At 34.5% G+C, this 15,852-nt stretch overlaps 1 protein-coding gene across 4 annotated transcripts in view; it reads left to right on the top strand.

Annotated features, from left to right (window-relative positions):
- LOC129240784 (bestrophin-2-like) overlaps window positions 1–15,852 on the top strand; it is a 103,187-nt gene that overhangs the window by 57,456 nt on the left and 29,879 nt on the right. For all 4 annotated transcript variants that reach the window (XM_054876771.1, XM_054876768.1, XM_054876770.1 and 1 more), the window contains 4 exons: window positions 10,431–10,541; window positions 13,772–13,958; window positions 14,046–14,414; window positions 14,535–14,654. In XM_054876771.1, the coding sequence (XP_054732746.1) occupies window positions 10,431–10,541; window positions 13,772–13,958; window positions 14,046–14,414; window positions 14,535–14,654 (787 nt within the window). The remainder of the gene's footprint in view (window positions 1–10,430; window positions 10,542–13,771; window positions 13,959–14,045; window positions 14,415–14,534; window positions 14,655–15,852) is intronic.

Genomic DNA, 15,852 nt, shown 5'->3' with positions numbered 1-15,852 from the left:
TTTCTGCCCAGTAACGCATATTTTGCTTGTTGACAAAGCCATTGAGCCAAAAGTGAGCTTCATCACTGAAGAATAAAAAATATTGCGTCGTTCGTCCTCCCTATCGGAAAAAAGTTGAAGCGCACCTATTGAAAAACGCCTTAGTTCAATGGGTTAATAATATATTAGCGCAGTCTGGAGTGTTTCAGGGAAAGAATCTGCGGAAGATTTTTAGCCCTTGGCACGTTGACGTCAGTGAGGCGAGTATGAAACAAAAGCGGCATGAGTTTTACGACGACATAGACATAGCGCCGCAAATAAATATCCAGCGGTTCTGCTGGCTTGGTCATCTCGTCCGAATGGATACAAACGATCCAGCTCTGAAAGTATTCGATTCAGTATCAGCTGGTGGTTGCAGAGCAAGAAGAAGGCCTCCATTGAGCTGGAAAGGTCAGATAGAGAAGAGTTTGGCTTCACTTGGTGTGTTTAACTGATGCCGTTTAGCACAAGAAAGAAACGACTGGCACGTTTTGTTAAACTCAACCAAAGACGCTCAAACGGCTACCGCGTCAGATATCAAAACAGAATGCGAGAAACTGAAATAAAATATAATACTAATATAGTTGCTGGCTAGACATGATACATGACGTGGTTGAATTCGGTCAAAATCACGTAGGCGATTAAAGCATTATTCCATAAGAAAAATACTCTGTATTTCTTAGTACACACTGACGCTAACTCTATGTATGTACATTCTATAATATTATCACCATTAGGCTATAGCCTACACAGCGGCTAGTGCAACAAGTGGAATGTTGGCAACCTTACTTGTTCCGTTTATATACCCATAGTAGCACTTACTGTCTGGCTCGGAATAATCCTGATATAGTTGTAGGTGCATAGTCAAAGGTGATAACCGTCGAGTTTTCCAAACTATCGTGGGTGGACTGATGATATTATTCCAACTAACGTACGATTTGTGGAATGTAAATTCAGCAAAGCGGTCACGCTTACTGCGTCGGTCTTCATTAGTGTCGGATGAAAAGCAAATGTTCTCCACAACATTTTTTATTAAATAAATCAAATTGTTAAGCGTACTGGATGGCTGTATGTTAAGTTGTGCCATCTTGTTGGAATCAAGTATCATCGATGTTTGGCTGATTAATTTTTGGATATAAAAATTCAAACACCATTCACCGTAACGGCACCAATGACCGACAGATCGAACAGATTTATTTTTTTCATATTACATTGCCACAATTTGGAAGCGTTGTTCTAGCATTGCGCGATTCATGATGACTTGCCATACCTTAATGAACAGAAATGCCAACACAGTTTGCCATTCTCAACTGTCAAACCATGTTATCGATATCGATAGTTCTCATACAACTAAAAAATACCTCATTTACCATATATAGAGCCCGCGAAAAAATAACTCTCATCTCAATATTTTGATCAGTTTGGAATATATTTATTTTTTTATGTTATTTTTTTTTTAAGTATAAATCATTGCTTAACCAAAACTATATTAATCCAAACTTCAAACTGTCCGTTTGTGAAACAATATCAAGACGCACGCAACAAATAACAGAAGGAGCTTGGCCAAATACCCAAAAATTGTGTAAGTGCCAATTTTAGTATAGTAGAATATAAAAATTAGAAAAGTTTCGCAATGTTTTCATCACAATTCCTCGGTTTTTATTTTTGGTTTATATTGGAAGAAATACGCAACACCATCAGGGAAACAAATTTTCAAAAATGAACTGTATTTTTGAGCCGTAAATTTTCACTTTATTATACTAAGGTCATAATCTGGCATACATGCGTACAAGGTAGGGATTCCTAACACGGACAAATGCAGAGAGGAATTTGAGGAAACTTAAGAACACCTTCTGTGCGTTTGTCCGACATTATTAAAAACGCGTTTAAAATGCCTGGGAGCCCATGCGGGATGGTCTGGAGGACGTCTCAAAAGCGGATCTCTCAGCTCTGCTTAGATTCGCCAAAAGCGCTGACATCCTACATGACGTCTACTTTCAGTATTCATAGAGGTCGGTCTCCATCTGGTACCGCTAGGGACCAAAAGGTCTATGCGTGGCTTAATGCCAACCAGTCTAACATAAACTAACCTATACTACAATTAAACGGGTTGTGAAACTGCGTACTTAAATTTTCTTTAGAAGCACTGCTAAAAAACTTGAACTTTTGATGAAAATTTATCCAACTTTTAGAAATCTTGTATATAATTTGTAACAGGGATTACTTGTTCTTCGTTATAGATGAACTGTTCTATGATAAAACGTAAATGAAATGAAAACATAAATAAATAAATTGTCAAAGCTTGTAAAAATGTTGAGTTGCTACGGCTTTTTCGTGGTATGTATTAAGTATGACACGATGGCTCACATTTTTACTTTACATATACTTCACCTGATATCATTGATTTCCCAAATAAAACATGTTAACAGCCTAAATTAGTACTTCATCCAATAATACAATGAGAAAGATAGTATTTTATTTGTAATGCTAGAACAGAAAATAATAAAAAGAAAATAAAACAAAATAAAAAGGAGCAAATAAAATCGAAAATAAAACATAAATAAAAGAAACTAAAATTCTGTATTCATACGGAAACTTTATTAATGCGTATATAAAGCGTATTTCAAGAAATTTCGAAGATAAAAGAAATAATCTGATTACCAAACCGAGATTGGTCACGATACAGAACGCTCAGAGCGATAGTAAGTTAAATTTCAAAATATGGGCATACATATACATATACATACATTAAGTATTTCAAAAGTAAGTACACTTGCCATCTGTACATTCATTTGTTATTTATTTCAAGTATTATAAATTGTACTTAAGTTATATCTTGGCTTTAAATATACAAACACACTTTTTCTAATACTGAAACCCGAGTCAGACCTGTTTTGCCAGCCAGCTTAAAAATGTACACGTTTGCGTACATTTATATCCATTCCTAATTATAACCGATATTTATATTATATGTGCTTACATGCATATATATGCTCATAAATAAAGCGTATTTTTTACCAAATTTAATTGACATTCGATAATAAGGGGGTCCAAGTGGTCTAGAGCCCTAAAATTTAAGGTATTTTCAGGATTTTTTTACAATAAAATAATGAAAAACGATATTTAAATCTTTTAGCCTTTTTATTTAACTTCTTTTACATACAAAAATGAAAAAAAAAACTAAAAAAATGAATTATTATTATTTTATTAAATTATTATTAAAATAAATTAAAAAATAATTTTTTTTCATTTTAATAATTTAAAAAATGGTGCTGAAGTCGACCCTCCCAAAATATTGAACGGTGTTGTCCATTTTGGCTCTTCTATTTATCTGTATCACAAAAACCAAAAAAAATTATTAATCAGTATAACTGTTTGACAAAATGGTTCGGTTTTGAATTTGACACCCTAAAAATCGGTTTTTTCCAGTTTTCTTAATCAAAAAGATACGAAATAATTGAAATAATAATATGATTCTAGTACGGCCGATAGCCATTGATGTTGCGAACAACATATTGAAATTTCCGACGACTCAGTTGAATAGTTGTTTTTTTTTTTGACAACACCAGACCGAAAAAAGTCGCTTTGTGATAAAACTTCAAAGTTTGAGGTAAGGGAGCGCGCAGACCACTCTCTACCTAGTTAATGTAGAAGCTATTATATTATATTGGGAATTTCCGCATTTCCGGATCCCCTTAAGTCGTTTAAGGCATTTTTTTTATTTAATAACTTTCCCTAGAAACTGTATACGCATGTACGCGTATTGAATTTAAAATTATCTTTTGTGAATAAATGAAAAAATAGTACAATATATGGGCCAAAATTAATACAGAATTCAAGCATGCATGTATGTATGTGTCATATATGTATGTACAAGTTTGTATATATATGGCGTTTGCGTATCGGAAATATAAAATTTGTTTTTGCAAGGACGTATATTTGCGAACTTTTTGAATGTCAAGAAGCCTAAAAAATAGTTCAAAAAATTATTGATTCAGAAAACACTCCAACAGCAACAGACAATAATATACAAACAAGCTCTATGAAAAAATCAATCAAATTGTTGACCGTCAAACATTAAATCCCTGAATTGCACAACAAAAAAATAAAAAATATTGCAGGCTTACTTTTTATATATGTAATATGAAGTTTTAAGCGTGTGCCATTCAGGCGAATAATTTAAAAAAACACGACCATCACATTGACACAATGGCAAATTATCGTAAAAGGCAGATATTTACTTCACAACTCAATATGAACGGTGGTACTTATTGCAAAGTAATATTTGTTTTTTTCGGTTTTTTTGGTTTATGCTTTCCTTGATTTAAATTAAATTCACGGAGAGCTTATAAGTTACAGTGGCGGTCTTAGAAATGTAGACACTTACTCAAATTTGGCTTAAAATTGTAATCAAATAATGGGTGCTTGTTTTATGTATAAGTACCTATATGTTCACATGTGGCGGCCGCCGTAGCCGAATTGGTTGGTGCGTGACTACCATTGGAATTCACAGATAGAACGTTGGTTCGAATCTTGGTAAAACTCAATTAATAAAAACATTTTTCTAATAGCGGTCGCCCCTCGGCAGGCAATGGCAAACCTCCGAGTGTATTTCTGCCATGAAAAAACTCCTCATAAAAATATCTGCCGTTCGGAGTCGGCTTGAAACTGTTCCCTCCATTTCTGGAACAACATCAAGACGCACACCACAAAGAGGAAGAGGAGCTCGGCCAAACACCCAAAAAGGGTGTACGCGCCAATTATATTATATATATATATATATATATATGTATGTATATATATATACATATGTATGTATCTAAGTAGAACACAAAAATTAATAAAATATATATTTCAACTTTTTAGCTAGGTAATTTTGAGGTATTTAAGGTTTATTGCGAAGAATGTTGCTAGTTCGACTGGGCCGCCTGTCTGTTCCAATATTGTACATAAATTTAGTTTGGAAAATTACTTTTATTCAATTCAAAGTAAAAATGTGTGAAAATAATATCAAATTTAGAATCAATTTACTGTCACTAGATATGATCACGTTTTGTCTTGACTATGGCCTTGAGACGGTCCAGAAACGAATCGCAGCTGCCCGAATGTGACTTGCAAGGAATTTGGCCCACTCGCGGACAATGTCTTTTTTCAGCGCCTCGATGAATCTTTCAGTTCGGACCCTGTCCTCCAAAGTCGCTGGTTGTGATTTTCCAGCCAAATATAATGCAGTCGCACTATTACATTTGAAATCCATTATTGATTTTCTTTTTTCGCGTCGCACGCTTGTAAACAATACTTTGGACTGTCATTTGGCCAACTAACAGACGCGAGCGTTTTGAAGTTGGTTACACTTCGAGTGCCGGACCCTGTACAAAGTTCAAACCATTAAGTCTTATGGTTTTTTATTGAAGTATGAAATTTATTTATATACAAAATGTTTTTAACTTTGTAACGTGGTGATTATGGGAAAAAATGGTAAAGGTTCGAAGTAATATTGGTTAGGGCAATTATAATTGTTAATGTCGCCAAAGGCTCTTCGCTTATCTTTAGTGGAATAATTATTCATAATTGGTTCTCATGTAAATATGGTTAGTGGGGCTGACAAAAGACGATCGAAGTATAATGCAGAGGTTGCGATTGTACCCTAGCATGTATTTTGCCAACTTCACTGTAATGCCACGAAGAGTTTCCTTTATCACTAATATAAGTAGATAAATTAACAACTCGCTATTGTTTGATCCGCCCACTAAAATCTATAAAATACATTCAAAGGCGACCACGACTAGGCAAATGAACATCAACCTCAGAAGTAGCATCGAGAGTAAAAGTTTTCACTGTTCGTTGAAGAAATAGTGCGAGCAGCCATCAGCATTTGGATTGGAAATATTTAAATAATATTATTTAAATTCGCAATTGAAAAACTAAGGCACGTTTGAATTGAAAAAGTTATATTACTTGCAAATTATGACCAATCATGTTGATTGCTAATTTATAATTTTTATACATAAAATATTCTCTTTTGTGTCTTATAATAAAAAGAAATTTAAGTAAAAATAAGTAATTTTATTTAGTTGAAAATTGCGAAATTACTTGTTTTAAAGCATTTTTTAAGAATTAAGTTAATAGAGCGGCATTTTCCGCGATGCCCCAGGTCAGATTAAACCGAATTTGAAGATGATATAATGTAGTGATTAGTGAGAGAAATAATTAGTTTTAGCGACAAGTTATTTTATAAATTTTTCACAATAGATCAGCTCTGGTCGCAGTGCGTAATGGCCTTCTAATAATATTTTATTAATTCCCTTTTGAAATAAAGTACAATTTTTCACAGCGAGAAGTTATTCAAGGTTTCAATCAAATTTCTTGTGAATCACATTTAAGTGAAATTTTGCTGAAACCTTGAATTAATTCTCACTCTGAAAAATTTTTCTTTATAAATGTGTTTCACATTTACGGATTTTACCGTGACCAAATATATTTGTACAGAGGGAGTTTTCTATAATAAAGCGAAATTATCATACAAATGTTTGAGTTTCGTGCATAGATAGTATACAAATATCTATGTATATATATATGTATATGTACATGCATGCCTTAATACGTGTTAACTAAAAGCTGGTATACCTTACCAATTGACATATCTCATGCAGAAAGGGCCTAATAAATTGTTTACTATAAAAACAAATGAATAATAGCACTTTTATAACATTCATATATGTATACTATATATATGTAAATATTATCTACTGCATTACTTTTTTGTTTATATACTGACATCTTGACATTTTATTTTTCTTTCTTAATGGGATATTATCATACGTGCATTAACGCAGATTCACTTGTATGAGAAAAAACAAATATTCCATAGCTCATTCTGAGTAAAAATACTTCAAAAACTACAAACTACAGGTATTCAGCTTTGTCCTACGATTATCATCCGTTATGCAAAATTATAAATACGAGTATGCGCATAAGTGTGACTTTTGACTTTTTGATTTTTTCTATATTTTACTTGCATCTGTTGTTGTTAAATGTTTGCAAAAAAACAAACAGAATAGTATAAGTATAATTTATGGCGAGAGTTATGAAACATATTTGCATTTTAATTTTCAGTCACATAAATGATGCGTTGAATCTGTTTGAAGATATCAGATTTCTGATGGGCGATTTCAAATGCATGTCAGGCAGACTCGAAATAAATAATCGCTACAGAGTAAATACAACACATTTTTTTATGTGGTTGACATGAATATTTAAATAATAATTAAATAATAATGGTTTATACGAGATATGCTATTTATATTATCGTTCGCAGAACTCTTGCGTTTCCGGTTAAACTTAAAATTTGATACTTGAAGTTTGGCAGTTTCTAATGTCAACGTGAATACTTATACCTTAGAGCCATAAGCAAGATTTGTGGGGCTCACACTGGCTCGGTGTAATCCTTTGGATAAAGCAATTGAACTAAAATCGTGATCCAAATCGTTTATTGTCTATGAGGTAGCATTAAAAGGCATCTGTTTGTTGTTAAAACTCGTTCGTAAGACAAAATCAACTGCGGCTGGAGTTCGCTCACAAACGAGTTTCCTACAGGCCTGCAAACTGGAATGGTGTGCCAAAACGCTTGGTTGTTGTGCGAAAACTGATTATGCAAAACTGTGTGTATAGGTTTCTGAATAATAGATTCAGAAACATGTATAGAAATTTATTTCAAAATATGCTGAGTAACTCCCAGACTAAGAATTCGTCTAATTTAATGCAGAGGGGTAAAACTAATCGAAAAGTCTAAAAATAATCGCGATTGCTGTGAACTATTGATAACAACCAATATCAAGCCAACTAAATATTTTTTAAGATATATAATACTTAAACATTGGTAATTATTTGTGTGTACAGTATCTGTACAACAAGTTATAAACGGTAATATGTAGCTTCTAAGAAAATTTAGCATTATATGTACGTATACATGTGAAGCTCGGCTCGAAAGTCGAAAAGTATTGAAAGGCACCGATTTGAACAAAGTAAGAATGGTGAAAAATAATAGCATTTTCCCTTATTTCAAAAAGAATAAAAGCTTCATCAGCACCCTAATTTTTTAAAGGTCATCTTAAGCGAATGCTGCCTTACAGCCATGACGGGGTCTTAAATTACATTCGAAGGATAAACGGAAAATATTTTTCTACTTCTGGTGTTCTTTCAATAGTGAAGAGCTCATATTCGATTATGAATTGAAATCTTATTTCAGAAGGAAAATCTGCACCATTTCGTTTCTTTACTATTGGAACAGCACACTTCTGTGCTGAGCAATGCGCGGGTATCATATTCAAATACCATAGTATGAGGCATCCCTGGAATAATCAGCTTTCTATGCAATATGCAGCATTTTTTCACTTCAGCCTAAGCGAGTGAGACCTAAATTTGGAAGCACTATCGTAGACTGCGATCGAACGAAAATCGTTGTTACTTAAAAGGAAAGTGTATTAACGAAAAATAATGACAGCGTTGAAATCCAACGGGGCATCTCTCTTGCCAACAAGTGCTACTTTGGACTAAGTAGGCAATTGAGTAGTAAAGTCGTTTCTCGGCGAATGAAACTCTCATCATGTCCATCCTATCGTATGGCGCAGAAGAATCAGTCAATCAAGAAGAAGAAGAAAATATTAACAAAAAATTTATAAAGTAACAATTCAAAAATGAAGTATTAGGACACTTTTCAACTTATCTCTAGTTTGACAGACCATCTGGACGGTAAACGCGTTTACTAAACTCTTGAGCCGATATATAATATATGCATATTTAAAGGTCAGTTGACATTTCCTTTAAATTTTTGTAACTAGGGTTTGGTTTTTAAATTCTTTTACAAAGAGCAAAGCACTTAAAAGCAAGAATCTAAGCGAATCTATACAAGGTGATGGTGTTTCATCAGCTGATTGGTGCTTGTCAAAGTGAGAGTATCTTCTCTTCCGCTTCTTCCTTCAGCTAGAATTTGACTTTAGTTTACAAAGTATTTTATTTGCAAATTCAATGTCGTCTTTTATGGATTTGCATGAATGATATATAAAAACGTTAATATTATTTTCCTTTAGATGTTACTACTTTTCTTTCCCTATGCATCGTTCAGATTGGTTGAAGGCGTTTAATAAAAATTTCTTCAAAATTAATCGAAAATGAATATGTAAAGTAAAATGGCAAAGGTTCGGATATATGTTTAATATTCAGCTTAATTTTAAAGTACAAAACAATTTTTTGTTCCGTTCTGTAAATCGTTTACATTTCTTCTCTTCTTAATTGGCGCTATAAGCGCTTACGTGATTTTGGCCGAGTTTAACAAAGCGCGCCAGTCGTTTCTTTCTCGTGCTAACTGGCGCCAATTGGACACACCAAGTGAAGCCAAGTCCTTCTCCACCTGATCTTTCCAACGCAGAGGAGGCCTTCCTCTTCCTCTGCTACCACCAGCTGGTACCGCATCGAATACTTTCAAAGCCGGAGCGTTTGTATCCATTCGGACGACATGACCCAGCCAACGTAACCGCTGCATCTTTATTCGCTGCTCTATGTCTATGTCGTCGTAAAGCTCATACAGCTCATCGTTCCATCGTCTGCGATATTCGCCGTTGCCAACGTGCAAAGGTCCAAAAATCTTACGCAGAATCTTTCTCTCGAACACTCCAAGCGTCGCTTCATCAGATGTTGTCATCGTCCAAGCTTCTGCGCCATACGATAGGATGGGCATGATGAGAGTCTTGTAGAGAGCTTTACTGCTCAGTTGCCTACTTAGTCCAAAGTAGCACTTGTTGGCAAGAGAGATTCTACCTTGGATTTCAAGGCTGACATTGTTATCGGTGTTAATGCTGGTTCCTAAATAAACGAAGTCTTTTACAACCTCGAAATTATAACCGTGGGTGCGCGCCGACTGTTTGTTTGTTTGTTTCGTATTATCGTATTACATTTGCAAGCTGAGAAAACGGCCCTAAGAATATGTGAGAGATCGACGCCAAATTATGGGAAATTTTAAATAAATTTCATATCAAAAGTTTCTACATAGTACACCACAAACTACGCAAATAATTAAAATAAAAAATATATAGAATACTAAAATGTTTTTATTTGAATAAGATTTTTTTTTTTTGATTTTTTTAATATGCACTCAATACTTTCTTTTTCGTTGCTTACCGTAGTTAGTTTCAGTAATATTTGCTTATCGTTCGTAATTTCTTGGGCAGATACTGTAAGCAAATAATTTCTATAAAAGTTCGAAGTTGCAGATATTTATTTGACTATTTATTTTCTGTGAAACAGAACAGGTTAATTATGTGCATACATTACTTGCAATATTTATTAATATTTTCTAAAGCCTAGTTATTTTAGCAATACCGCAATTAAAACCACTTTTTTCTATTTATTTTTAGATGGCGTGGCAGTGTTTACAAATTGGTGTGGCGTGAATTGATCGCTTATTTATGTCTATATTATACAATTAATTTAGTCTATAGACTCGTATTAAATGAACAACAACAAATGTGAGTATGCAGGAGAACTATTATAACCGTAAAATTTTGTCAATTTGTGCAAAGTATTAATTTAATTAATATTTGGCTACACCTCTAACGAGTAAAATTGTACATAGATCTTGTTTTACTTTCATATTTTACTACGAAAGATCACGGCACAGGTATAAAGTATACTTACTATACTTATACACGGTGGTCCATATAGTGTGACTGAGTTTAGAATCATATGTTATTTTGACAGTAGCAGCTCTCTCTCGCGGGAAATCTTGGCAGAAAGTCAGCATCATATCTCTGCAGAACGAAATTAATCGCTTTGCGCTTGAACAATGTTGGAAAATATTGCAAACTTATTTCCAAAGTCAATGTTGTGCAGCCCAAACAGCGCGTTTATTGAAAATAAGCCAAAATCCTATTTTCTGGCGAAGCGCATTTTCATCTTTGCGGCTACATTAACAAACCGAACTGTCGTATCAGGTCACACGTGACCGTCAAGAAACCAATGCATCCTCTGAGAGTGACAGTTTGGTACGGCGGCGTCATTGGCCCATTTTTCTTAGAAAATGCTGCTGAGAACACCTTTCGGGTCAAGGGTGTGCGCTACAGAGCATGAGAAGCAATTTTTTGTGGCCTGAAATTGAAGACATAAACATGGGCGTTCTTTGGTTTCAGCAGGATGGTGCGTCACAGTCCATGCAACATCGATCTTTTATGCGTCAAGTTGGTAATTGTGTTCTCAGTCGTCTCGACGATTTTAATTAGCCATTCCGGAACTGCGATTTGATGCCGTTAGGCATTTTTGTGTACGGTGGCATGAAAGACCGATATTATGCGAGCAATCTATTGACGATTCAGCTGAAAATCGGGCAAGCCGTTCGAGAGATAGAGCTAGAAGCCGTCACTAAAGTCTTAGAAAACCGGGTTAACTGCCATCGAAGCAGCTAAATGAATGAAATCGTCTTCTGTAAATAATGGGAATATTTGCGTTCTCACATAAACCAAAAATATACCACCCTTTGCAATACTTTCAATACTTTTGACTAACTCATAATAAGATTTTTAAGTCCGCATAAAAATAAATCGTTATCAGGTAATTAAGTTAAAATTTAGGTGTTATTTGTACATAACGTTTTTCAGCTCATAATAAGGAATCAGAAATTCCTAAGTATCACAGCTGAAACCAAATTATGAGGATATTGCACTAGATTTCTCTTTTCATAGTAGCAGAAAAAGTGTTCACAATAGTGGCAGTAGAGCTTTTTTAACAGAAGGTAAATATGGACTTATGATATGGGAGGTGAAAAAATTAGCGAAATTAAGGGAAGAAGTTTGAAATTAAATAGGAAAAATTTTGTGCAGATATATCACTTAAGCATTTGCCATTGTTGAAAATGCAAGTGTATTTTCTTATTTTCTCCAAGCTCTTTTTGTTAGTAAATAAACCCACGTAATAATCGGCGACCGCCATAGTCGAATGGGTTAGTGCGTGGCTACCATTCGGAAGATGTAGGTTCGAAGCTCCGTGAAACACCAAAATGAAGAAAAAGTCGTTTCTAATATGTATTTTTGTAATGAAACAGCTCCTTTAAAAATATTTGCATTTGGAGTCGGTTTAAAACTATAGGTCTCCCCAACATCAAAACGCATATATTTATATATATATACATATGTATATGTAATAATCTAAAAGTGCTCTAAGTTTGGACTATGAAAAGGGTGGTTAAATGTTTCGAAGTTATTTATGTAGGCCAGTCATCACAATATGACGCTAAAGTACTGACCCACTCTCGAAAAAAAGCCGTACGTCTCGTGTCCATTTTCCCGGTTTTCCTTAATAGCATAATTTTGTACTTTCTAAAAGAGTAGTGTAGGATGAGTCCATAATATTAGCACCGTTTTCCTTACAACCAACAATTTAGTGTTAACAATTTGTAACCATCTAGCCGATTGTTACGCCTAGAGCTTCTTGGATGGTGGCGCATCTAAACTGCCTAACTATCGCAAGGGAATTTATAAAAAAGTTGTACAGTTTTTTGTTTTTTGTTTAATTTTAGAAGTATTTTATGGAAATATACTTCATTCTTCTACACAAAAAATATAAATCAATGTTTCAAACTTTGTGATCAAAATTTCACAATTAAAACAAAATTTCTAGAAAAATATGCATAATATAACTATATTAATAGTATCGAGTATACAGTTTTATAGCCTCTTCAATATTCGTATAATCAAGTGTCAGTTTGAAGCGTACAAAATTCGCGTTGATTTTTGATAATTTTTTTTCCGATGCTGGGTTTTTTCTTCCATGAAAATAAAAAAGATCGTGGCTCGAATTATCTCTACTTGCTCTTTCCAATGCAGAGAAGTCCAGATACAGGATACCTTATCGAATACTTTCAGGGCAGACACTCAACTCTTAATTGTTATGTCTATGTCACTGGAAAATTCAAATAGTTTATCATTCCATCATCTGCGATATTCGATGGACACCAATAATTTTTTGCAGATTATTTTCTTCTACCACTCGAAGAGTCACCTAATCAGAAGTTGCTATAGTCTTTGCTTCGGAGTCATCTAATAAAGTGACTTGAAAGGAGGAGAAAGAAACGACTGGAGTGTTTTGTTAAACTCGTTAAGAATAAGTCCGACACAAAGTCGTATGTTAAGAAACTGCAAATCTGCCAAAATAAGGTACTCAAAATGATGCTACGACTCCCATGGCATTTCTCCACCAGAAAGCTTCATGATGAATCAAAAACTAAGATTTTGTCAGATCAAATACAAAATTTGACTGAAAGATTCAAAATTCGTTCCAGTTTTTCGGACAATCTGCTAATAACTGAACTTTCTTAAAGTTCAATTAGGCCGTGGTACTTAAATGCGTATAGATTAACCCTAGCTTGTAAGATGTAAAGCGGAGGTTTTTCATAGTAGTTTTTTCCTTCGAAAAAAGAAAAAATCGTTTAAAAACCCGAAACCTATGATAAATATATAAATATAATGATGTTGAATTAAGATTTATGTATATCATATTCTGTAAATTGTGCGATAACATAAATATTGTAACGTTTTTCTATTTAATAAACTCTTATCTTCTAATTCAAAATTATATCGATTTAAAATAATTCATTATTTAGTTCATTATATAACTATATGTAGGCAAATAAGTACAAGTACATACATAGTTATATACTCTTTTAGATTTCATTTAATTTTTCAATTTTGTCCCCATTTCATTACAGAATTTTTACCAAAGTGCGAATATATTTCGGCCAACAGGGCGAAAGTATACCTATGTCATTTGTGCTGGGTTTCTATGTAAACAAAGTGGTGCAACGTTGGTGGGAGCAATACAGATTATTGCCCTGGCCTGATACTTTGGCGCTATTTATCAGCGCCGCAATACCAAACTCCACTGGTGGAGTTAATGTAAGTTAATATTTGTAGTTAAACTAATGTAAGCCCATACAAATGTACATATAAGTATATCAAATTTTTATCTGCAATTATTTACAGAATGAAACGGGTCGTCTAATGCGCCGTAACATAATGCGGTATATGGTGCTTGCTTATGTCATCACACTACAACGCATATCGCTGCGTGTAAAACGTCGCTTTCCCACCACACAACATCTCGTGGATGCTGGTCTCATGCACGTGTCTGAATCGAAAATTTTCGATGCACTTAACGCCAAAAGCCCCATGTCCAAGTACTGGATGCCACTGGTATGGGCTACAAATATCATTAATCGGGCACGTAAGGAGGGCCTGATAGCATCCGATCACATTGTGCAAACAATACTGATGGAATTGTCTGATATACGGCGGCGCCTGGGTGGTCTGATTGGCTATGATACAGTGTGCGTGCCGCTTGTGTATACGCAGGTGGGTAGCTTGAATAGCCAGCAATTAAGCAATACAATTCATGTGCCGTTAAATTAGTTAATTTGCTTTTTTATTTTATTTATTTTATTCCTTTAACGTTACTTTATTGTTTATTTGCAGGTTGTGACGCTGGTATTGTACACGTATTTTATAGCGGCGCTCGTGGGGCGCCAAATGTTGCCAAACATGCCCGATGCCAAAGATCCAGACTTGTATTTTCCGCTCTTCACCGTATTGCAAGTGAGTTTTAATTATTTAATTAAAAAATTCTTTACAAACTTGTAAAAAAATGAAGAAGTTCACTGAATACTGTCGATCGACATTCAGTTAATTAAGTGATGGAATTCGTCACAAAACTAAATGCCAGACAGAAATATTACAATAATATTAGTTTTCGGAAAAGGAAATCAAAAGAAAGAAATTCTCGGTAGATGGCTGTAGGGATCGATATCTCGTAAAGTATCGATCAAACAATTTAAAGTTTATGATCGTTGCCAAAGTGACATTTTGCACTAAAAAACCTCTTTTGCTGTTTTTTGTTTGTTCACTTCAATTGTGAGTTACAGGGTGTTAACAATGGAAGTGCATCAGAGAAAATTCTGTACATTGTACGCTTTTCTTTGATTAAGACGTAAATGCAAGCCAGACCGCTGAAATTGTGAATGGTGTTTATGGTGCCGATACTTTAACAGCAAATTACGCGCAATTTTAGTTTCATCGATTCTGTTCAGTATTGAAATAATATATTGCTCATTTACTGCGATTATAACAGCAAAAACTAAAACTTTCAGAAAAACGGCTTCGAAGTTCTCAATTTATCATGCCTGCTTCAGTAAAAGTAAAGACATATTTTTATCTAATGGAATTTTGCTAATAAAGGGTGATTTTTTAGCTATTATCTTTTTAAACAGTTGGTTTAAACAGCCGACGCACGTTTCGTGTTTTGTTTCACTGTCAAACAACTTCATTCGCAACGCAGAATGGGCTCCTGGAAAGTTGGCCGAAGATCCACTTTTTTATCGAAAAATTGTGTTCAGCGACGAAGCTCATTTTTGGATCAATGGGTACGTAAATAAGCAGAATTGTCGATTTTGGAGTGAAGATCAGCCAGAAGAATTGCAAGAGCTACTAATGTATCCAGAAAAGGTCACAGTTTGGTGCGGTTTATGCTCTGGAGGTATCATTGGACCGTACTTCTTCAAAGATGCTGCGAATCGTAACGTAACTGTGAATGGTGAGCGCTACCGTGAAATGATATCTAACACTTTTTTCCCAAAATGCAGGAGCTTGACATGCATGACATGTGGTTTCAGCAAGACGGTGCCACATGCCACACAGCAGATCGTGCGATATAACGCCTCTAGACTATTTTTTGTGGGGCTATGTTAAAGCTCATGCCTACTCAAACAAGCCTGCCTAAATAAACGCATTGGAAAAT

The sequence above is a fragment of the Anastrepha obliqua genome, chromosome 3 (assembly GCF_027943255.1).
Source record: "Anastrepha obliqua isolate idAnaObli1 chromosome 3, idAnaObli1_1.0, whole genome shotgun sequence".
In the NCBI taxonomy this organism is placed as follows: domain Eukaryota; kingdom Metazoa; phylum Arthropoda; class Insecta; order Diptera; family Tephritidae; genus Anastrepha; species Anastrepha obliqua.
This window is presented reverse-complemented; position numbering and strand designations above follow the sequence as displayed.